This window comes from Thermobia domestica, chromosome 11 (genome assembly GCF_964235325.1).
Source record: "Thermobia domestica chromosome 11, izTheDome1.hap1.1, whole genome shotgun sequence".
Classification (NCBI taxonomy): Eukaryota; Metazoa; Arthropoda; class Insecta; order Zygentoma; family Lepismatidae; genus Thermobia; species Thermobia domestica.
The window spans coordinates 118,197,214-118,222,148 of record NC_137464.1 but is presented as its reverse complement, the minus strand read 5'-3'; the positions used below and the strand labels follow the sequence as shown (position 1 = coordinate 118,222,148).

At 34.5% G+C, this 24,935-nt stretch overlaps 1 protein-coding gene across 1 annotated transcript in view; it reads left to right on the top strand.

The window, feature by feature from the left end:
• The window catches only part of LOC145664392 (uncharacterized), a gene marked incomplete at its 5' end in the record, with an annotated part of 44,832 nt that extends 21,926 nt beyond the window's left edge, over positions 1–22,906 (top strand). The window contains 4 exon segments of the mRNA XM_081731055.1: positions 3,514–3,622; positions 6,667–6,851; positions 16,954–17,052; positions 22,215–22,906. Of these exon segments, the coding sequence (XP_081587181.1) occupies positions 3,514–3,622; positions 6,667–6,851; positions 16,954–17,052; positions 22,215–22,534 (713 nt within the window). The 3' untranslated portion in view covers positions 22,535–22,906.
• Between the last annotated feature and the right edge of the window lie 2,029 nt (positions 22,907–24,935).

Sequence of the window (24,935 nt, the reverse complement as noted above, 5' to 3'; positions counted from 1 at the left end):
AATAAAAATTACGAATGTTTAGAAAAACTAAACATTAGTAAGAAAAATCCTTCTCAAAATACTTTTCTAAATCCGCCACTAATTCTCAGTATAAAATGATCTTTAAGGTTGCATCCGGAAGATAATTGCTAAATATATAAACGAAACGAAATATTAGTTATGCCTGTACTCATAAATTTCAAGCTCCTCCCAAATAAAATTAGGACTTTTTAGAAAACGAAACAATCAGAAAAACCCCTCCTAAAGTACTTTTCTAAATCCGCTACTGATTTTCTTGTATAAATTGGTATTCAAGGTTGTGTCCGGAAAACTATTGCTAAATCACTTCACAGCTACAGTATAACAGAAATGTGGAAGTACGGTTTGACGGATATATTGAAAAACGTACGCTTTGACGGATAAATAGAAAACGGGCAAGTTTAACTTTTGCGCTAGAAGCTAGAGTACCAAGCTCTTAGAAATGAAACACGGATGACAAACTAAAATGATCTAGAGAAGAAAAAAATGTCGATAACTCAAAAGTTAAATTAAATAGCCTCTAAAATTGCCCTCAAATACTACATTCTTCATGTTAGCTTTAATTCGTAAAACATGTGCTCCATCCATCCTTGATTGTGAATTTCAGAGCGAAATATATCATTTAGGTCATGGAATTCTTATCTAACTATAGAATATACTATAAGAAAGCTATTTAGATAGAAAAATCATGAAAATGAAAAAAAGCCAAAATTTCCAAAATTCTCGTTTTTTCCCAAAAAAGCCGGCTTTTTATGTGATAAAAACCATCGATTCAAAAAGGCCGGCTTTATTGCATCTCTAGTTATTAGCCAACTTATCTATGACGCACTGAAAGCCGACCAATACCTGCGGGTGTTGAATGAGGGGATTCTGCCATCAGTTTTGTCGGAGGATGGCTCATACGCAACATTCTTTCAGCAGGACGGAACTCCTCTCCATTGTGGACGTAATGTAAGAAACTACCTACATCAGCAGTTCCCTGGGAGGTGGGTTGGACATTGGGAGCCTGTAGATTGGCCACCACGCTTCCGGATCTCATACCGGTGGTCTTCTGCTTGTAGGACCACCTTGCGTCCATGGCGTACTCCGTCAAGACTCGGAATTTACAGCACTTGGTGCAACAAATTTGAGGATGTCTGTGTTGTTGTGGCTTCAGACTTTGTTGACTAAATGAGAAGTGGAACAAGTCCGTGACATACACCATTGTTGCAAAGGATGGTCATTTTGAGCAAGTGTTGTTAGGGGATCAACAAGAAAGAAACTAGCCATAATTAGTGAATGGTTAGCGATAAGGAAAAATGGTCAGTGGTATTCCACTTCTGCGAAAAATACATATAAAACATTGCATACTTATCTTTGTATTGCTAACTAGATGTATTGAAGATTACGCTGTCCAATATGGCAGACATGATGGTAACTTATGGTTTGGAGGTGGTCTAACATCTCAAGTGCCATCTGTGGGCAATATGGATCCCCAACCTAACAGCCTTTCCTCTGTCACAACTGTCACCTGTCTTTTAGCCCACCATATATAATGCTACGTAATGCTTGGTGTTTGTCTAGCTACGCCACTGGTCTCAATCTATTAAATAACCCTGTTTCTAGAGTAATGACATAAAACCATATGAACAGCAGTTTGAATGTCTGTTTATTATTACTTCTGCTCAGTCTAAGACAGTGGTGCCCCCCCCCTTATGTCCATGACGCATCCCCCCGAATTGTCTATCCGTAGGTGTTCTTCCATAAAAAAATCTTCTTTTCGATTAATTTTATCCCCCCATCAAACATATTTATATAGATTTTTAACCCCCCCAAATATTTCAATGACGCAGTTTGCGTCATAGCCCCCCCTTCTGGGCACCCCTGTCTAAGAGTACTTGCATGAATAAATTTGTTACAATAAACACTTGACCAGTTTGGAACCCATCGACTGTACATTTCACTGTACATTTCACATGTTGGGTTAGTCTTCAAAAGCATTTCGAACTTAGGCTCACCATAGTATTGTAAATAAATTGTCCTTATCTATATATAAAAATAAAAGTGACCATATTTGTGACTTAACTCTCGCACCACTCGACCAATTTCGATCAAATTTTCAACATAAGTGAGGTTCGGGCTTCTAATGGTTTCTATCATTTCACTATGACGGTGCAAGTTAGGGGAAGTGGAGATATTTAAAAATAATCGAAAATGAGTAATATTATTGTCGAATCCATAGTTTTCTGGATCACTGAGATGATTAATGACACTTCCGATGCCATTTAAATCCAAATTCAGCCCCACAACTTGGGAGTGAGAGGGGAAGATATACAAAAATGATCGAAATTGACTGATATTAGTGTCGACTCAGTTTTTGAGGTCGCTGAGACGAACAGTGACACTCCTGATGCAGTTTAAATGCAGTTCAGCCCTTTATGTTCAAAATGAAATGTATTGCCTCCGTGCGAAGAACGGGTATTCTGCTAGTATTATATAAATACTAGTTGAAATGCCCGTTTGTTGCACGGGGAGAATGTGTTTATGGAAAAATTTGAACCTCTTTCACTCCTGGTTAGAGCCCTTCAGAAACATGATAAACCCACCTTAAGGTAGGATAAACCCAAGATTCATCTCAAATTTTCAGCCGTTTTCCCGTCATGCGATGACAAACTACAAACACCATTGATTTCAATATAACAGTTACAGAATTGCCCTTTCACTGCCTTAAATGCAGAATTTTAAAATCTGCTGTTTATTATTAACGAGGAGCTTTTATATCGAGTTTTCTCTTCCTAACTTGAGAACGGGTTCATAAGATACTAAATTTTTTGCTTAATTTTTTATCCTCCCGAACCCCCTTTGATCAAAGTGACATTATATCTGTAAAAACCTACCTTGAGATAGGTACTAATTATGTTTTCCTTAAATCATTACAAACTATTCGGCTATTTTCCCATGATGCAATCAGAAACAGACAACGTCCCTTCAATGTGGCGAAAAAATTATAGTAGGCTACTTGTTCCCTTTTAAAATGGAAATTTTGAAAACGCCAGGACACGTTCGCTTATTTTTAATGTAGAGTTTTATCTTCTTAACTTGACGGACTCGTGAGATACTTAATTTCTCGCATAACTTTTACCTCCTCTCGCATAACTTCAGGGTACGCATTTTAATCAAAGTGACATGATAAAAACCAGTTCAAGGTGGGTGGGAATTATCTCGCCCCAAATTCATTTCAAACCATTTTCTCGTGATTCGATATCAAATAAGACCCTGTATGCCTGTTAACAGACCACACTATCACTGACATCAAATTTTTGTTCATTAGAATAGTTTAGAAGTGTTGTACTAGAAAAATGTTAAGGCTTATAAAATGATTGATGATACAGGAAGACACGATTTTTTTAAAAAAAAAGACTCTTTCCTTTATTAATATAAATTAATAAATAAAATACTGTAAAGAATGAATATTTTTCTATCTTGATTCACAACTAAATCAATATCTATTTACAGGCGAAGGAGCTTCTGGTTATCTATATCGCTGTGGAGGCAGCCTTATTAACAATCGCTACGTCATCACTGCAGCCCATTGTGTCACAAATCTTCCGGGTGGTTTACAACTGTAAGTATATGAGAACGTGATTCACTTTGCTTATGATACGTAGAATGTTCAATATCTTTTCTTTCTTTATGCACATGTGCGTGAAATGTAAGGAACTTTTTTACAGTTGCAACTAATGCATTTTTACAGCTCATACTTGCATTGTTTGTGCCATTTATTGAACTTTTCTCTTTTTTCTTTATGAATACTTATAAATATTGATTACTCGTATTTGTGACTATTTTCAAGTTGCTTATAGGTAAATTTGGGGCAAAGCAGAGATCAATTAATGCTATGATAATATGTTTGAATTACGTAACTAAATCTTACTTTTGGACTCTAGAACAGAATATACTGTACTTTAAAATTCTAGGGCGACTATTCTAAATTCTAGAGAGCTAAAGCTAATGCCACTGGTAAAATGTGCCCACGCGTGGATTAATTTCTAATTGTACTTTTTATATCAAATTCAATATGCCGAATGAAATTGGAGCTATTTTAAAACATATCAATTCGTGGGGTCACAAAAAAATATGACCTCAATGTTGGCATATTTGAATACCATTTATGCCAATGGTAAAAATACCTACGCTTAGATACATTTCAAATTGCGGTTTCTATAGTTACTACTTTGACGATGTTGAATCCAATAAAACTATTATTAAACATATCCATCCATAGGATCACAAGAAAAATGTCATATTTGGGACGTAAATACATATAAATATTCCAGCTTTGAGGTCATTTTTCTCATGACTCAATGAAGAAATATTTTGAAATAATTCCATTCCATTCAGCACCATCAAGTTAGTATAAAAACGCAATTAGAAATGTATCCATGCACGGGTACTTTCTACCAGTGGCATTAGGGTTAATTCTTTCACCACAAACTGACTAAATGTGTGTAAGGGATTTATGCATAATATTGACCATATAGCTTATTCAGTTACATTTTGTTTAGTGAACTCGGATAGAAGAAACATTACTGATTGTGGATTAAGTTTATTTTGATAGAACAGTGACAACTTTATTTTGTGTAAGACTGCACCTTATTTGAAACAGATAGGAACAATCGGAATGAATCTTTTACATAAAAACAATCAACATGTAATCTTTTACCTAAAAACCATCACCGACAAGTCACTATTGCCACGAATTGTGAATCTTCCATGCAGGAAGTTCTCTCTTTTAACCTCTTCGTCTTGATAAAGGAGATCACTTTTATGTTATCTATTAATTGTTGTATTCTTTCTCTTCCTCTTTCTTCTTCCACAGCTTGTAATACGTCTCTCACAGAACAGTTTCTCCTCAAATAATACCCTAAACTAATTTATTTCCTGCTTATCTCCAATCTTGTTATTTTCCATTCATGTTTTAATAGTTCATTATCTTCTTCTTACTTATTTGATCCAGCTAATCTTTTCTTTCTTTTTTTTTTACTTGTAAACACATGTAGTCATTTATCATACCTTTTTTTGTGTGTGTAATATCGATGTTTCTTCTCTGTATAACATATTTTACACGACACATTTGCAAACCTTTCTTGTCTTTCTTCAAGTATATAAAAAAAATGCTGTTCTTCCTAAATTGTTTCTTATCTACTCCTCGCCTTTCTTTTTATTTGTAGTTCACACTTCAAATTTTCACAAATAATGCCTATCTAGTGACTGAAAATAATCACCTGCTCTACTTTTCTTCTTGAATTTAAACCATACACGCATTTCCCTTTGTTCTTGTCATCACTTGGTCATTTTAATATTTATCATCATCTTATATTCCTCCTGATTTCCCTTAGGTTATGTTAATTTTTACTCCGGATTTCACAACAACAATTATATTATATATAAAAGAAAACAATTAACTCTTCTACAACATACCGAAATGCCTAATCAAACTCTCACTCAATATTTCAAAATAAAAGCAAAAATAGGACTATATTTACTGCTTAATCTTTTTGAAAGAATTTATATTGTTGTTCTTCCCAAACTTGGTGTTATTATTCCATCCCCAACCTTACTATAACCTCAAATGAAATTGAGGAGAGACTTGTGTTGAACATTATTTCCTTTCTCGTTTCTCTCTATCGGTCTTCTTGTATTTTAACTCATTAGTACTTCGTATACAACTTTCTTATGAATCTTTGATCTTTCTACATCATCTTAACTTTTTGTAGAATTCAAATAAAAAAAAAAATCAATTCTTGCCTTCTTGATAAACGTTTTTATTGATTAAAGTAAGCAATGAAACAATCTATGATACCGTGTTTCTTCTAAAGCAATTCTCTTTCAAACTCATTTGTTCAGTCAGGAAATCAGGTAGTTAATATTCTAAGCGTCTTTTTTGCTGTATGCAATATGATAGAAGTTACTCTATAGCTCTCACATTCTATTCCATAGCGAGCGAAAACATTAGAATTCAATACAGACATCTTTTCTTCTAGCATCCCCTTTTATCATATGCTTGATTACAAAGACAGAAAATTTATTTCCTTTTTTTAAAAAAAATATCTCCACTGACTTTCTATAGATTTCGCCTTTTCATATTATTAAGAGCTTTTTAAAACTCATTTTTTTAAAAAATTGAGTCCTTTATCAGTCATAAGCACTTAATTTACTCTTCAGTTCTTACACTATGTGGTCTATTCATACTCTATATGATCAAATATCAGTGCATTCCTTCCACTTGCCTTAAAACTTAATTTTGCTTACTCATTAGCTATCTATTCTTATTTTCTACTGTTACATTGGTTCTCAGTTTCTTATTACTGTTTCCATTGACAACTTCGTGATAGGTTTTTCATATTTCATTACTCTGATTATTTTTTTTAACTTCTCTAAATATAATTTCTAAATATGTTTTCCGAGGTTTTCGTTCTCTTCATAATTGCAATTTAACTTAGAGTCGAAAAAATCAACAGTAGAGATTCCGCGAATCAAATATTTTTTTTTTTTTTTCTTCCTCATCCATATACTGTATACCATAGTAAAATATGTGCAAATGAAAATAATAAATTGTTATTTTTGAACACACATCTCAGATGAAAATTAAAATTCTTTTACTTTCAGTGCTACCGTAAGACTAGGCGAACATGATGTAACTACAGAAGTCGACTGTGATCATCGAGGGGTATGTGCAGACGTACCACAAGATTTCCAACCAGAAGAAGTTATTGTATTTCCAGGCTATGATATTCCCAAATACCGCCATGATGTAGCACTGATCAGATTGGACAGAGAAGCTAATTTCACTTGTAAGTTGAAGGACTAATATGTCTTAAGATAAGTCAATAGACGTTTATACATAGTGTTTCAAAACAACACCGACAGCGTTTGGGAGGTGATTCCTGACACCAAGATAAGACAAAAAGTATAGACCATCCTGAGTGCACAAATTCTTCCTTTCAGAGTTACAATATTTATAGAGGTAGTTGGAGAGTACTTCAAACTATATGCCCGTAGCCAAACTTCCTCTATAAAAATTGCTTCGTGAGTACCGTAGGATTCTGAAACATGTATTTTTGTATAGCGCGTATGTTAGTTTTCCTATGTAAAATCTTGATCTGACTACGATAGGTCCCATAGTTTTGGAGCTATGAACCTTTAAAGTTCATTTTTTCATGTTTTCGGTAGTCTATAATTCCGAAAGGAAGCATTTGTACACCCAGATCGTTCTGTACTTTTTGTCTTATCTTGGTGTCAGGAATCATCTCCCAGACGTTGTCGGCATTGTTTTGAAACACCCTGTATAATTGCTTAAATGGAGGTGCGGTGGCTCTATGGAATGCAAGTCATCTCTGATGCACGGGGTCCATGGCTCGATCCCAGCTCGAGCAAAGTGGGCTGTGTAGTGGACAAATGCCAGGTGCGTGAGCTTTCTTGGGGTTCCCCTGTTTCTTTCCACTTTCTTCATTTCACCGATTCATTTATTTTCATCATCACAGTCTCCTTTAGTCTACACGGTATAACCGTGGGATGTAAAACTGAAAGGTTTCGTTTCACTTTTATGTAGGTAGAGGTGATCAACGTAAGAGATTTACTGAATTTGTAAGAAGAATATATATATTGAGAGTAGAAATTAGTTCGGCCCGTTTGTTTGTGGTCAAAAATTCATTTATTTCAGAACAAAATGAATGAACAGATTAATTAAAGTATTATCCATCACTGGCTACTACTTTTTCCCACCTCTTGGGCAATTTTTGAATTCCATCTCGAACAAAATGTCGCGTCTTTTGAGGCGATCCAAGTTAGGAGCCAATTCTCGATTTCGGTGAAAAAAGTAAACCGGTGACCTGCCAAATTGTGCTGCATCTGCTGGAACAACTAGTAATTAGAAAGAGTAAAATCCGGGGAATACGGCGGGTGTGGTAAAATATCCCAATTAAATGTTTTCAAATAATTTTTTGTACGATTTTTGCGACACGAGGCCGATAACTTTGCTCATATTACGGCCGTTTTTCTCGTAATGCATGGCTCAAACAAATCAGTTGTAGTCGAATCGCCCGTAATGGATCGCCAGGTTGTAGCAGCTCATAGTATACAACACCATTTTGGTCCTACAAGATACACAGTATGACTTTCGAACCATGAATATTTGGCTTTGGCTTTGATGTTGAGGTCTTTGGCAACTACTGACCGGGTATAGCGTTGTATTTGTTCTTGGGGTTGTAGTATATCCATTTCTCATCCCCAGTCACAATCCAATGTAAAAAGAAACACTCGCTTTGTTGCCTTTGAATCACCTACTCGCAAGTGAAAAATGGCCTTGCAACGCCTCTCTGTTTCAGTTCATAAGACACCCAATTGCCTTGCTTGTGAATCATTCCCATGAATTTCAATCGTACGAAAACTGCTTATAGCATAACGCCCAATGATTCTGCAAGCTCCTCTTGCGTTTGACTCGGATCTTTATCGAGTAATGCATCAAACTTTTTATCTTCGAAGTTTTGGCTGTCTATAACGAGGCTTGTTCAACGCTGAAAGTCACCATCACCGGGGAAACCACCATTTTTGAAATGTCGAAACCATTTCCTGCATGATTTATCAGTTGGAGCATTGTCACCATAAACTTCTACAAGCATTCGATGCGCTTCGGCTGCATATTTCTTCCAATTAAAGCAGGAAACTAAAACCTCTTGCAAATGCTTCTTAGTTAACACAGAAATTGACATATTCAACACAGTAATAATAATAATAATAATAATAATAATAATAATAATAATAATAATAATAATAATAATAATAATAATAATAATAATAATAAAAGGTTTTGTATGAAACTCGAAGTGATGTAAACTAAATATTATTGACAGATGTCTAACCTTTATGAAACCACCGAAATCAGCTGTCACTATGAAACATTCATAACAGCCAGAGCCATCGTTTGGAAACAGAACGAGCTAATTTGTACTCCGAACACAAAGGCCAACCAAAAAGTTATGCACAATCCACTACAGCTTGGTAATGGTAAGTAGTAGAGAAATTAAATGTTATAGGTAGTGGGAATGAAATTTTGCAGATAGTGGAAATGGTCCTTGGGAAATATCGCTCGATATATGATCTATTTGCTTCAGTGTACTGCAGCCATCTTTGGTTCCATGAAACGAATACACGTTAGTAAACAGATCTGCACACGAGACGAGACGAGTCGAGATTTAGGGCTATTTCGGCCTGTCTCGGGAAAATGCTGTGTTAACTCTTGTCGAAAATATAGGTCTATCTCATCTCAAGGAGGTCTCAACTCGTTTCGAATTTCGAGACGAGGCTAAAATAATACAAGATAAAAAAAATATATACACTAAAAAAATTAGTATGAGAAATGTGCAGGATTCTGATCAACATACGCAAACTGCCACAAGCTATGACGGAAGGAACTGACACTTGGACAGGACAAGCACGATGAATGGATAATTGACCAGCTAATACTTTTCTGTCGTTTCCAGCTGTCCAGTTTCAAGATGTGGCAAATTTGATCGAGAACGGTCGCGTAGTTCAAGAGTTATGAAGTCAAAAACACTTACTTTCATTTTTTTATATATAGATAAGGACAATTTATAAAGGCACCCAAGAAAGTTCTGTCGCTTTTTGTGGAGGTGTGTTCCATTGACAGTCACACCATGAGTTGAACGCGAGTAGAGAAAAGGCGAAGGTCAGTTGTTGGTGTGGGTATATCCAACATACTACCTAGTTGTGGCAGTTCAATTATACCGTGAACTTGCGTAAGGACAGTGAACATGGGACCTCCACGGAACGTCATAATGACGTGTATGCTGTACGAGTTCAAACTGATGTTTCCTAGGAAAGAATAAAGTTTAATAAAATCCTGAAAATTTCAGTATTATATAAATTGATCGCTTTTCTCCTTTAAAAGCATACGGTAATGTTTGAAAAAGCTGCAACACCTATTTGGACATTCTTAATGAAGTTTATATTCAATAATTCACATCTACAATCTAGTGAATCCTCACATTCAGTATTTTATATTTATAATATCAGAAATTAGAACAATATGAAAATTGCTCCCTTTATGAGCGGTGTTTATATGCTGGATTTCACACCTGCAACTGAGGAATGTAACGAGAACATAACAAAGACAGGGTAAGGGAGAAATAATTTTGCGGAAGCTAACTCGTGTTCACTTTACATTTATAGTTCGTTAGTACATAAATTTTGATATGTATTACGAAATAGGATTCTTCCTCAATGAGCTAAGTAGGAACAAAAGAATTTGAAATACATTAAGATGACATTAAACTGTTCTTATTGTTTAACAAATTTAAAATTGACTACAAAATGAATACGTAACATTTTAATAGATAACGGTAACTATCTGTATCTGATAAATATCTATATCTCATACATATCTAGTTTCTTTCCGGTGGGGGCACTCGGTCGAAAAAGTGTGAAAAGCTCTTTCAGGCCAGCCATCCTGAATGAGGTTTTCCTCATTCATACCAGGCAAATGCTGGGGTGGTACCTAACTTATAGGTCCCAGGGCGCTTCCTTCCTTCCCCAATCCTTTCTTTCTTCTTTTTCCTCAGATAGTGTGATTGCCGAGAGACGTCATCCCTCAAAATATGACGGGCTAAATGGTAATAGATACCGAAAACCCAGAAATCTAAATCCTAATCCTAGTATCTAGTTTCTTGATCCTCTTTACTGTCTTTATCAGAGGTTAATTTGTTAATATCAAGTACTACGAAATAAAATTTTTAGTGTTAAGTGACTTGGGATGAAATCAGTTTTTTTTTTTTTCGAAAGGTTAACTATTAAATTTAGACATTCTTTATCCTTTCAAAATAATAAAGATTATATGAAACCCTACTGGAAAATGTAATATAGTATATATAAAATTATCAAAATGTGTTAAAATTATTGACATATTTTTAATTCTTACATTGTTATAATTTTATATCTCACAATCATATATATTGCTATAAATTACAGTTTGATGCAAATGTATATTAATCATTTTCTCCAAAAATAAATAAATAAATAAATAAATAAATAAATAATAAATAAATACTGGTCTTTGTTACAAGACAGATAACTGAGTCAATACTTCTTCCGAAATAATTTTTAAAAAAATATAAAGTTTTTTCGAGACATTCGAGGCAAGATTAAATTTATCACGAGTAATCTCGTTTCGTCTGATTTATGGTGAGTGGTTTTCGATGAGTTCCTCAATGACAAGCATTTTCATCTGTTGTAATGGTTGAGGGTCTAGATTTTGCAGTCAACATACCGGAGTCCTCTAAAGTTATCTACAAATATTACTTCAATTTATTGTGTTGTCCCCATAGACTGGCAACAACTTCCTGTGAATCAATGTTGCTCAGTTACCTTGGATTTGTAGAATTTCGACCACAGCACAGTAAGTGTAGATCGTTGGCCTAATAAGGTGTCTCATTGATTATGCATGATGGCTTACCTCCAACAGGAAACAGAAAATAAGTATAGGTTAAGTGATAAAGGACCAATTCTTCTACTTACAAATTTCCACTTCTCCGTGCTTAATATTACTGAACTACAGAGTCTGCCCGAATCAGTCATTCAAATATATACTTTTAAAGAGACAACAAACAAGTAAGACACACCACTTTAACTTTCTACACCATCTCATGAATGAAAATGTAATTCTGCCGGTTGATACACAGACGCTGTTCGTTTGTGTGGTGTAGTGCATTTTCGCATGTTGCAATTTCACACGGTGCCCATTATTGAGGAATTTCGCACGGTCCTGTTTATAGAGTTAATCATTCTGCATTCTGCGCTTTCACTATAGGGGCAGGAAGAACACAACAAATGTGAACTAAGTAAGAACATAAAAAAGGAAACACAAGTTAAAATAAATAGGAACAATTGCAATTAATACTAGAGAAGGAGAGCTTAGAAAAGGTTTCACTTTCACAAAAAGAATAATAGAGAAAATAACAGGAAATTAAAATAATTCAGAATAAGACATAGAACAAAAAAAGGAAAACAAAAGTTATAGTAAAGAAGAAGAGAAAAATAACGTAAACTATGGGAAATTGAAATAAATAAGAGAAAAATAAGAATTATTTCAAATTGAAATAGATGAAAAGAAAAAGAATAGCAAATGACAATAAATGAGAACAGAAAAAGAATAATCAAAAATTAAAATAATTAGGAATAGAAGATAGAACAATCACAAATTAAAAGAAATAAAGTATAAAATAAGCAGCACATCAGAGAATTCAGTCAGGAAGTTCAAAAATCGAAGAAAAATGTGCCCGCCCCAGGGCATAGAGAAACACACAACATTGGCTCCGTACTCCAAGACTGTTCTAAGAAGAGTCTTGTCATCTTGTTATTTTCCGATCGACCAGCACGTTAAAGTGGAACCATCATACTTCTATACATCATCAATCCATTTTGTACAATTCATAGCTCATAATTCCAGCTTCTGGAGATAGCTCAAGCTTCTCAAGAATTCTTTTAAGGAATCCGCCACTTCTTAGCTTCTCCACGACTAACTGAAATCGTTCGTCAAGACGGATGTAAGTTGATTTTCTACGCTTCTCCAGATTGCAATGTAAGCCCTGTCTCGTAAAAGCATGAAAACTAGACGTCACATCTGCTTTTAGCACACTCTCAAGCTTCAAGATATATGGTAATCCTACAGTTAGATATGCTGTGGTTTGACATATTGTGCCAACCCTCTACTGGGTTGTTTGTTCTGTGCCTTTGACCATTGAAGTTCCATATTTCTCTTGGAATGTTAAGATTGTCGATCCATTGTTCAATGAAATAATCGTTGAACTCTTCAATTTTCTGGCCAGATAGATAGTCCTCCATGAGAATGAGTAAACCTTTATCTATCCTGCTTAATGGTATTAATGCTACTGTACTACACATAGAATAAATGGATTACGTCTTCATAGTGGAGCTACTTTTCGACGAGACCTATACTATGGAAATTTTACGCCAGATACTTTGGTTGAAATGGTGATGACAGCTGGAGACCTGTGAATTAGAAAACACCGCACCTAGTGTATTGATTGCAGCAAGCTCAAAACTCACTTTCAGCACTCGAGGTTCGCTCTGGCCAGACCACATTTTAAGAAATGTTAACAGTTGCTTGTATGCTCGCTCTGTTTTATCTGGCAGCAATGCATGCAAGACTGGTATAAACAAAGTCTTATGTGTGCTTCCTACATTTGCATGTATGGTATACATTTGGGGAAAATACAGCAACTCTTAAATGTTCCGTCAAGAAACAATTGTGTGCTGGGCCTCAGTGCTAGTTTCAAAACCCTTGTAACCAAAACACAGAATTCGTCTGTCTCCTTCCAGTGCGTCGTATTGTAAAATGAGCATGACTATTGTTGACATACGTTAATTTTCGAAAACAAAATTAGCTTATGATCAACTTAGCCGCAGAATGCCTTGAAAGTAAACCTGTAGAAATATCAATTTCCGAAAACATTGGAGTGGAAACGTATTTGATGTGATGAATCACATGATTGACAAGTGGATCGTGTGAAAATGCATGACACCTCAAGAATGATAAATCCGATAAACAGGACCATGCGAAATTGCTCAATAATGGCCATAGTGTGAAAATTTACGGAATCGTTTCTGTAGCATGTTTTTTCTCCCAGAACTGCAAATTTTACGTCGCGCTGGTTTGAACAGATAAGATAGAGGGCTTTTCGATGCAATTTGTGGTTTGACGTTTCACACTCACACAAGTACAGTGATGCCAACCCAAGTGAAAAATCCCATTTTGTGTTTTTTTTTACGTTAATTTCTTAAAAAGGGACAATGGGAATTTTCCTCGAAATTGGCAGCATATGTGGGATTTTTTTATACTTCACCAATGCCCAAAAAATTCTCTGTGCTCAAGAAGTAAACTGAGGCTTCAATAAGCTTGAAACCAGTCTTAACTGTCAAATTTTGTTAACGAAAAAATGTATGCTAGTACAGAAGTGATTTTGTACAGTGATTTGATATTTTAAAAAAGACACGAAGGAAAGTAATTGTGCTCTGATATATATAAAAAAAAGAATGTAATTAACGGAAGAAAGTAAAAAAAGCAAACGAGAAACCACGAACTTCGGAAACATCTCACATGTAATGACTGGAGATTCTTAGAGGAGAATAAAGTGTTTTCATTATAATGAGGTTGAGTAGAATATGATAGCACAAGGTGTGATGGCAACACTAAATTCTGACAACAAAACGTCCTTATTTTCGCTAACATTTTCATAAGGACATTTTTTATTTCTAAACTATTCCTAAATGTACAAGGTCGAAGCGTACGGATAAATCACTCATGTATTGAAAAAAAATAGTGTTATAGAGTAGCTTCATTTTTTAGATTTTATAATTTTTTTAAACTTTCTGTAATTAACGTAACGTGGGATGCTCAAGAGCGAAATGGAAATTTCTGCCTCTCAAGATTAGATTTTGTAAAGTTTTAGATTGGTATCACTGCACAAGTGTTGCTGTTATGCTCTCAATGGCTAGAGGAAATATTTCTTATAGTTGGCGGGAAATTTGATGGCATTGGACAAGAAATTGCTAGTACGAAACTGACAACACTGTGCTATAGTTTGGCAAATCTTTCCGTAACGATTGTGATATGTTTTAACTCCTGCAGCAGTAGGGCCATTTGATTAAATAATAATAATAATAATAATAATAATAATAATAATACAAAATGTCAACTTACTATACTAATCGTAGGAATCGGTAGTTAATGTATTTAAACATCACTGACTACAATGAAATGTACTTTATTTTTTGACAGACTTTTAGTAAGTATATTTTCATAACAGCAGAAACCATGTATGTACTTAACATATTCGTTCATTAAAGTCAACTTACTAAAATATATAATTTCATGATGATTTGTAAATGTTTTGAATAAATTATTACTAACATGCGAAGAAATTACTTACAAATTATATCAATTAATAATGCATGCAAGTAAGTTTAGCTTGGCATGTGCGTAATAACAACACGCGGCATATTGTTGATAAATTTTGAATATATTATAAGATTTCACTGACAGTATATAGAAAATTTTAATTTAAAAAAAACTAATGTCACGTTGAAACCAGGACCGTCTTTAACGTATAGGCTCGATGGGCACTCACCCAGGGCACCCATGAGCATAGGGGTCCCATGCTAATCTGTATTGAGTATTATTGATTGTTGTGTTCTTCAAGGCGTGTGTATTGTTCAAATATTTATCATATTGATTAATCGCGAAGTTCGTGACCAGGAAGACTCAAAGGCAGTCAGACCTATGACCCAACAGAGCCGGTGACCCTGAGTGACCTGCTGTGATGCGGACAGACCCATGGCCTGCAGTGACCTGGTCTGACCTGGACAGATCCATGAACCAGATAGACTCGAGACGACGAAATATCGTCATACATATGGGAATATATGTGAAGCTGTTACTGTAGTTTCAAGAAACACAATTCTCTCCTCTCTTTTTGTTTTCTCATTAAATCTATAAATCTTTCTTGCTTGTTATTTATGCCTGTGTGTGCCCAAAAAAAAATTACATTGTAAGACAACTACAACATTTATCACAGTATAAACGTGTTAAAATAACGGAAAAGGTAAGCTACACATTTCTCTTATAAAGAACCATCAAACTTTCATTGAGCGAATTCATAAAACTTGTTCAGAATATAAAAGATACTGCACAGCGAAAACAGTGTTAAATCTTTTTGTATGATCAATGTTCATAAAATACAGTACCTAGGTATTTTTTTTCAGTATGGAAAGATGATTAAAGATGAAATTATATTTAAAATATTCTAGATATGATATTCTAATTAAGAAATGTCACACCAAGTATGAAATGAATGTTCGATCTCAAATAGTGGATACTGTTAACCCTCGAACTACAATCCCCTCTACTTTGTGCCTACCTCAGTGTATATATATATATATATATATATATATATATATATATATATAATATGTAATGATTGTTCCAATCGTTTCTTTAAAATTTTTTAGAAAATATTGGCCAACATATTTAGTTAAAGCGTATACCTTACGGTGGTTCAAATTGAACGTTAGGTGTTTCATAAAATTTGCTATTTTAAGTTGGTGGGCACAAAGTAGTTCCCCCTCCTCCGTTGGTTGATGTGACTGACATTTAGAATTGTCACTCCTAGGTGGCAGCATAATAAATAACTGTTAGTCTTATCCTGTGTATTGTTCACTTCAGTCTCTGTAGATTTTTGTGACAGCTTCTGATTTAATCTTAAGACCCCCCTCCCCCCTTGGTAGTCCGCGTTGCAAAACATACATAGGTGATGGTACGAGGGTTATTCCATTATAGAATTCTGAGGTAATGCTGCAGAACTGATATTTCGACTGCTTCCGGGTCTGTCCGGATCAGATCGGGTCTGAGAAGCGAGACACATACCCAAATGACTTCGACAAAAGTCGAGACCTAAGTGACCTGGTGACCCGTGCTATACAGCATATTTTTAATATTTTAACATCAGTTATCTTAAGCAGTATATGTTAAATATATGTTTAACAAAATATACAATATATACATTATAATATTACAATATATACAATAAAATAAATATATGTATATACAATAAAATAAAACAATATATACAGTAAAATAAATATATGTTTAATAATATCGAACATCACTATTTTATTCCTGTGAGAGGTTGTCGTTAGATCCGTATCACACTGGTTTGCCCAGGGACCCACAATGCTTTTCAAGGCAGCTGTAGTTGAAACCTCCAGCTTTTCCAGTAATTTTATTTTCAGTGTTGTTCAAGCTCATGATTTAATTATAACGTTGTGGTGCTTCTTTCTGACATATTATTTATCTCATTTTAGCGTATGTTCATCCAATTTGCTTGCCATTCGGATCAATACTGAGTAAAAATTTCACCGGAAACAAAGGATTTGTTGCTGGATGGGGGATCACTGACGTAGGTAAGGTTATCTAAACTTTTGGAATATTGTACACATAGAATTTATACATATATGCTTATAGTCGTAATTTCTTTCAATAAATATAATAATCAGTACTAAGGACTGTTTAAATTTAATGAGGATTTGTAAGGTCGCAACTTTGAAAGTGAGCAAACGAAGTGTGTAATGCCTTTTAAATAATATCGATATTCTGAAAGTGATGACACAATTGCCAGCATAAAAGCTTTTGTTTGGGAGGAGAGCACCGGCCTTGTGATATGTACAGTATTAAGCGAAGTATCTAATTCTTTATACGTTACATAACAGGATCTTTCGTTTTAAATAACTTTACAATTCGTACACTTTGAATAGTTTTTTCTATGTTGATTTTTCAAGTAAAGGGACAATAGCTAATTTATAGCTTTATTACGTTACTTTCCAATACTTTTACAAAATTATAATGTTTATTAATATATCAAAGGAAAGAAGAAAGGGGAAACAAATGTGACAGTAGAAAGAAGGAAGGAAAGGTAAATTACTGTGAGAAGATAAGTGTTAGATAGATGTAAGGAATATATATTTAAAAAAAAAAAAAAAATTGTAAAAATTAGCAGCAATTGCGTAGTCTAGACGTTGAAGAAAAAAATACCAAATGAAGACTGAGCGATGAATTTGAACAAAACCTTTAACGACATAAAAAATTGAAAATTGGGTTAATACCAGTAATATACTTGTTGAGTTAAAAATTTAGGGAAAGAATTGAATAGAGAAATTGTTTTGAATATGTTATTAGATACATGTAAGGGGAGAATGATTGTGAGAAACAAACAATTGTAGACAAATATTAGAAGTGTACAATAACTAACCTTGTATTGCATGCAATGAGTAATGTACTGCAAATGTTAAGCAGAATATTATATGTCAAAACAAATTAGTAAATTACTAAGAAATAGTGAGAGTATAGAAAGCAAAAGGCACAATATACGCTATTAGTTTACTTAGAGAAATCTTTGAAAGATTCGTGGAATGCACATTGCACGTTGATTCATATCAGTGCATGCTTGTTTATTTAAAGTCTCCTTCGGTCATGTTCGCTCAGTAGAGTATATTTTCAATCAAATTTAGCCATCAATTTCTGTACCTTAACGCCACAAACTATTGTACGCTTCTAATACTGAGCGGTTTGAACCAAAGTTGCAGTATGCCATCTTTGGTTCAAACGTAAGAAAGTACTGTATATGTAATGTTTATTCATTCGGAGAAATGTTTCAACCATACAAATTTAAATATTTTGTTAAATGTGGAATGGAAGGGAAGATCAGATATTTACATATGAATTAACTAATAAGAGTTACAGTACAAGAGGATATGAAATAATAAATTGTAATAGGAAAGGAAGTTCGGCATGGGTAATTATCGTGGTTATATTTGTGCTCACTTGCTCAGAAACTGTGACGTTTGGCCATGATTCATTTCATTATTATCGAAGTCTATAGTCCCACATTTTGTTGAAGATTAGCGAGGAGTTTCACATGTTTCCAACTAAGGTTAAATCAAGTACAGCAGCAGCAGCAGCAGCAGCAGCAGCAGCAGCAGCAGCAGCAGCAGCAACAACAGCAACAACAACAACAACAACAACAACAACAACAACAACAACAACAACTACAACAACAACAACAACAACTACAACAACAACAACTACAACTACAACAACAACAACTACAACTACAACAACAACAACAACTACAACAACAACAACAACTACAACAACAACAACTACTACTACTAAATAATAATAATAATAATACGTAGAGAAACAAGTGTAACTTTCATTCGCATTTCGCTAAAGAGACTAATGGAGCTTAAATCCTGTTTGATATAGGCTCCTATATTACCTTCTGTAACTCGATCTACGCTGAATACTCTGTCGATTGAAGAGATATTACTATCATATTTTTCCTTTTTATGTATCATATTTAGGGCAAATTAATTTTGTTCTGATATCTTCGTAGCTGTTCTAAATATTGAAAGGAATTTTTAAGTGGAAGATTATATTACACAACTTATTATATTACTACAAGGTTGAATCTTACGTATTATTGAACGTAATGCTACTATTGTATTTGGTCTTCGAAAGATGTGAAACCTCTACAAACTTTATATTCTTTCTCCCATGCTCAGTATTCAACAGAGGTCTATATACTATAATGCGTCTTCTTCTTTATACGTAAATTAAGTAAGAATAATGATCGATATAAGGGTGGAATCCAGTATCCTTAGCGGACCCGATAAACTATATTCCCATTTATTCTCATTTAGCTATAAATATTTTTGGAGTGCAGTTCATGTTTTCTTCTGTCCGGGATTTGCAGGGGGGGGGGATAAGGGGAATTTCCTCTTCACTTGCTGTTTTCATTTTATGTATATTTGAGAATGGAGGGAGAGGAAAAAAGTACATTCTTACCGTTAACTGTCAAAATTCTTTCATAAGCGTTTGTTACTTTCATCTCCCACTTTAAAGCAAGTAAATACTGCATTTAATTAATGCATCACGAGAGAATGACTTCGCAAGAAATGTTAATGCTCAGAAGGAACTTCATTTGAATCAACGCAAGATATTTAATATTGTATTCTATGCAGTTACATACTTAACGGGGTGACTTTAGGGCCTAAGCACTCACCGAAATTTTATCGCAGATTTTTATTGTTTTATATGTACTGCAGAATTTTCATATTTCCAGGAATAAAGTTAGCAAAGCCCATCCCGAAACAAGCAAAGCCCCTCGAAACAAAATCGTATATATCCCACTGATTCTATGAAATGGAAAATTCAACTAAAATTACATACAAATATTATTATTTTATTCTGTACTGTAGCGTCTGGTAAATTTATACATATGCTTAACGTATCAAACTTATATTCTAAAAGGTATTATGGACCAGGCCCCATGTAGGGGAAAAAAAAAACAGCTACTCTGAATAATTCCTGATCGTATATACCTAAATTAAACAAGTTATCATTAATAGAAATACATAGTTCTACACACAAACTTCTTACTCTGTGTTAAGAAAATTATTTTATAACATATTAGCATTGAAAGATGCCTTCAACGCTAAAACGAAACTCCCAGAGGCGAGCCTTTGCACCTTGCCAAGAATGCGTGCAAGCCCCAGCGATAATACAGTGTGTCCAATATACAATGCAACCCGGAGTTTAGGATAGTACAACTTTTGAACCTGAAACGATACACAAATAATGGTTATACCAAAATGAAGCTTTGTTCATGCATATATTTTTAAACTAGGAAGCAACGATTGAAGTTTACTAGGAATCACACAATGTTGCCAGATGTAACCGAAGGTGTAAATCAATTTTTTTTTTGTTTGCAAAACACGTAAATTGACTCATAACTCATACGTATGAATGTTCTGTCGTTAATTTTCAGTTTGCTTAGTCGGAGTAGCTTGGAAACTATGTATAAGAAAAAAAGAATTTTTCATTTCTACCGATAACTAATCGGATGGGGCCTCTATAAGGAGGAACTGGGAAATCGTAGTTTTCATAAATTAACACTCTGAATTGGCAACACTGTTGATATTTCAGTGCATCAAAAGGTGTGTTAAGGATCTGTCTACATTATGCAATTCCTGGAAACAACGAGAAAGAAACTTTGAAATTACCATGATAAAGCTTTTATTTACATGCACCCGGCAACACTGCTTTTCATTCCAATGGGGCTACTTAAAGCAAGAAGTAAACAAGAACAATCCTCGAACTATACAAGACCTGGAAACGAACATTCGCAGTGCCATAGAGAATATTAACACTTCTACTCTTTGTAAAGTTGCTGCCAACATGGTGAAACATGTGAACCAGTGTTTGAATCAAAACAGGGGGCACTCCCAGCATCTGTTATAGAGCTGATAATTCATTTCGGTGATAATTGCAGCGTTGCCGAGTGCACGTAAGTAAAAGTTTTATCATGATAATTACAAAGTTTGTTTTTCGTTCTTTTCAGGAATTGCATAATGTAGACATATCCTTAACACCTTTTGATGCACTGAAATATCAGTAGTGTTGCCAATTTAGAGTGTTACTTTATGAAAACTAAGATTTCCCTAGTTCCTGCTTATAGAGGTCCCATCCGATTACTTACTGTTGGAAATGAAAAATTCTTTTTTCTGATCCATAGTTTCCATGCTACTCCAACTAAGCAAACTGAAAATTAACGACAGAACATCCATACGTATGAATTATGATTCAATTTACGTGCTTTGTAAAAAAAAAAAAAAATGATTTACACCTTCAGTTACATCTGGCAACACTGTGTGGTTCCTAGTAAACTTCAATCATTGCTTCCTAGTTTAAAAATATATACATGAACAAGGCTTTATTTTGGTATAAACATTATTTGTGTATCGTTTCAGGTTCAAAAGTTGTACTATCCTAAACTCCGGGTTGCGTTGTATATTGAACACCCTGTAGCTTCGCTCTGTGAGCAGCATAGCCCGTAAGCCTGTCTAGCGAGCTGGTGATGTTCAGATGGAAAGGTCTCCAACTGTTTCAACCTACTATTTTTTACCCAAAAGACCGAAATGTTGAAGTATTGCCTTTATTTTATAAGAAATCAAAGATAAACAAAATATACGATGGAAAACAAGAGTAGGCCCGGCCTCAGAGTCTCATAGTACGCTTCGCCACTCTATAAACCTATATTGCTGCGCATTCTATTGCTTAAAACGAATGTAAATTCATGTAGCAAGTATCTTAACTAGAACGATCTCTTTACGAACTGGAGGGGGGTTAAATGCATTTTGGGGAAGTTTCAGATATCTAACCTTGGTAATGCCGTCTCTGGTAATAAACAATATGTACCATGAACTCAAAACTCAAAAAGAGATCTGATATATATTATTGTGTATTCAACACATCTCTTTCAATTTATTCCTGTTTGGACTGTACAGAAAGTCACTTCAATGTACTTAATAAATAATTAACAATAATACTCAATAATAATAAAATCATACCTGTACTTATTTTACCGTATTTAAGTATTTCGTGCATCAATTTGTAAATCATAAAAAGTTGCAATGACTTTAAAAAAGTGCATTAACTCAGTTATTAAACTAGGTTGTCTACTGATATAAAGTTTAATGTGTTTTTCTCTTAAATATTTTAACAGGTACCTCAGGAGGAACAAATACTTTGCAGTATGTAAGTTTGGAGATAGTGGGCAATGACAAGTGTGCATCTGCATTTAGGAATCAGGCTCAGATTGGAGATCAACAGATATGTGCAGGAGGTCAGGATGGAAAAGATTCTTGTGAGGGTGACAGTGGAGGACCTTTAATGAAACCCGAGCAACCAGATGGATTTCCTCGATACTTCCTCATCGGTGTTGTGTCATTTGGTGCTAAAAGTTGCGGAACTGAGGCTCTTCCTGGGGTTTACACAAGGGTCAGCGAGTACGTACAATGGGTTCTGGATAATATTAGAGAATGAGATTATATATGAGTGTACGATATGTGATTTGCTCTCTACAAATTTTGAGACAAAATAATGCAAAGAAAAACTTTAGTGCCATTTAAAAAAAGAAAGGCTGTGCGAACAGATAATATTACGACAAGATAATATTTTGAGTGAACTGCTGAATTATTAAAAGTCGTTTCAGAACATAATATTCTGAAATCACAAGTGTATTTTATAACGTTGGTGTAACTAAGGAAAGAAGTTCTTTTTAAAAGGAAAATATTTTTAAAAATCCATGAGGACATATTGTTTTTGTGATTGCATCTGTGTGTTGTAATAGATGTTTACTGATTTTTAATGTTTTTATTTGATCTGAGAAATATATACTTAACGCTTTTGCAGTAACGTATAAGTAGTATAATTTCAATTAAATAATATTAAATGACTCAAGAAATTGGTTTCCGAAGTTTTACCAATAAATTTCGGAAATTACTTGAACTAATTCGAGTAAAAAAAACTGTTTTCAAAATTTTGAGATAGTTTGTTGTGTTGTTATCAATTACAACGTAAATTGTGGTAACAAAAATCTACTGTACTTTATGACAGGGATTATAAAAATGAATTTGGGAGAGCTCAAACTAAATCTGCAAAAATTGAGCTAAGCTTATGCTTAAACTCCTAATTTTAAAATTACCTACTCAACTGAAACTTACTTTTCATTTTAGCTACGCTTAACTTCAAGATTGTTACAATCGGCAAAATTTAAAATACTTAATAGTAATAATAAAATATACCAGTAGCTATATCGTTGTGTGCCTATGCTACTGAGGCTTACCTGAGCTCAGAAGCACAGCGCACACTAGACGCTCTTTTCCAGATGAGGTTTCCATACCCAGTGGTGGCGTAAGGCAAACTGGGGCCCGGGGCCAGTCAAGTAGATCGGGGCCCCTTTTCGAACAATCGTGATTTATACACTTCTACGTTTGACATTCATTTACATAACCATTCTTTCTGTATACTCCTCCCCCTTTCCCGTTGGTGTGTGTGTTTACATTATTGTAATCTGAGATAAATTAAACAAATGGGGGTGACATTCAGAACCCCTGTCTATTTTTCAAATGCTTAGAACCGCCTTCAGGCTGATATCTAAACATAAAACTGGACCAGGCTATCATTGCATATTTTTACTTTTTTTAAATTCATTTTCAAACAAAGGACACGATAGAAAAAGGATTAGGGATACAAGTGTAACGGAAACTACAACCCACGACAAAAATAGCATAATCTTAAGAACAAACAAAACGTAACAATCAAAAATCCTACACCTATATTAGCCTAGTATCAACGCGTACTATAATTAGATGGAATAGTGGAAGTAATGTTCCTAACATACATTTAGAGTCAAATTTACGAATGGAACGTAACAATGAGCTGATATTGCAAAAATTGCAAATAATAATATAACCGATGCGATTTCTAAATGTAAGCTCTATGTTTTCTAGAATATTTTTGTTCGGTTCTCGCGTTTGGTGTTTCTCCTGCACAATTTCTCATATGGTTGTTTATTTATGGTTTCTCCCTGTCTGAATTTACGCTAGATGGATTTTATTTGATTAGATTTTTCTTCTGCAATTAGCCCAATTTACTTTAACGTTCGGTTTCTCTCCAGTGATCATACACAATAGTCAAATAATTTTTGTTTCCTTTACCGAACTATCCGTAAATAATGGATAGAATAGATTTCTCCCCTGCGTGTCTTCTTCATTCATCTTTTACTAGATTTCTCTCCAGTGATAATGTACGTTCTATTTAGTCCCACTGCTTTTGCCGAAGTATCAATGAATAGTTAAGCACTAGAATATTTCTCTCTTGCTGGTCCTTTTCACTATTGTTTCCAGATTTTACACTTGTTTTATGATTATATAGTCGAGTCAAAATACGGTTTGGCCTGGGGAAAATTGCAACCTTTAGTTTTACACCTGTATTTTGTTTAGGTACCTCACCTGATGAAAATATCCAAAATTCGACAAAATCGGACCACGGGAACACCCCCAAAAACGGTTTTCAAAATGGCGGACCATGGTTTTTCGAAAAAATAGTAGACCTTTACGTTGGCGGCTCTAGTAGCCCTCTTAATTGACACAGAGACATGAATGATACCTCGTTGGAACGCTCATAGACCACAATTCCAACGAAGTGAGTTTTGTACCCATCATGCCCAACCCGTAGAAGAAGAAGAAGAAGAAGAAGAAGAAAGTCGATTTTTTTTTTTTTAAATTAATATTTCTTGGACCCTGGCAACACTGTACGTCCTTATACTCTGGCAGAAAAATTCCCACGTGTAGACCAGACATTGGTAACAATAATAAAAAAATGAAGGACGGAGGTTCAACAGTAAGGGAGATAAAAATTCGAAACCGCGGACCAAGGAGGG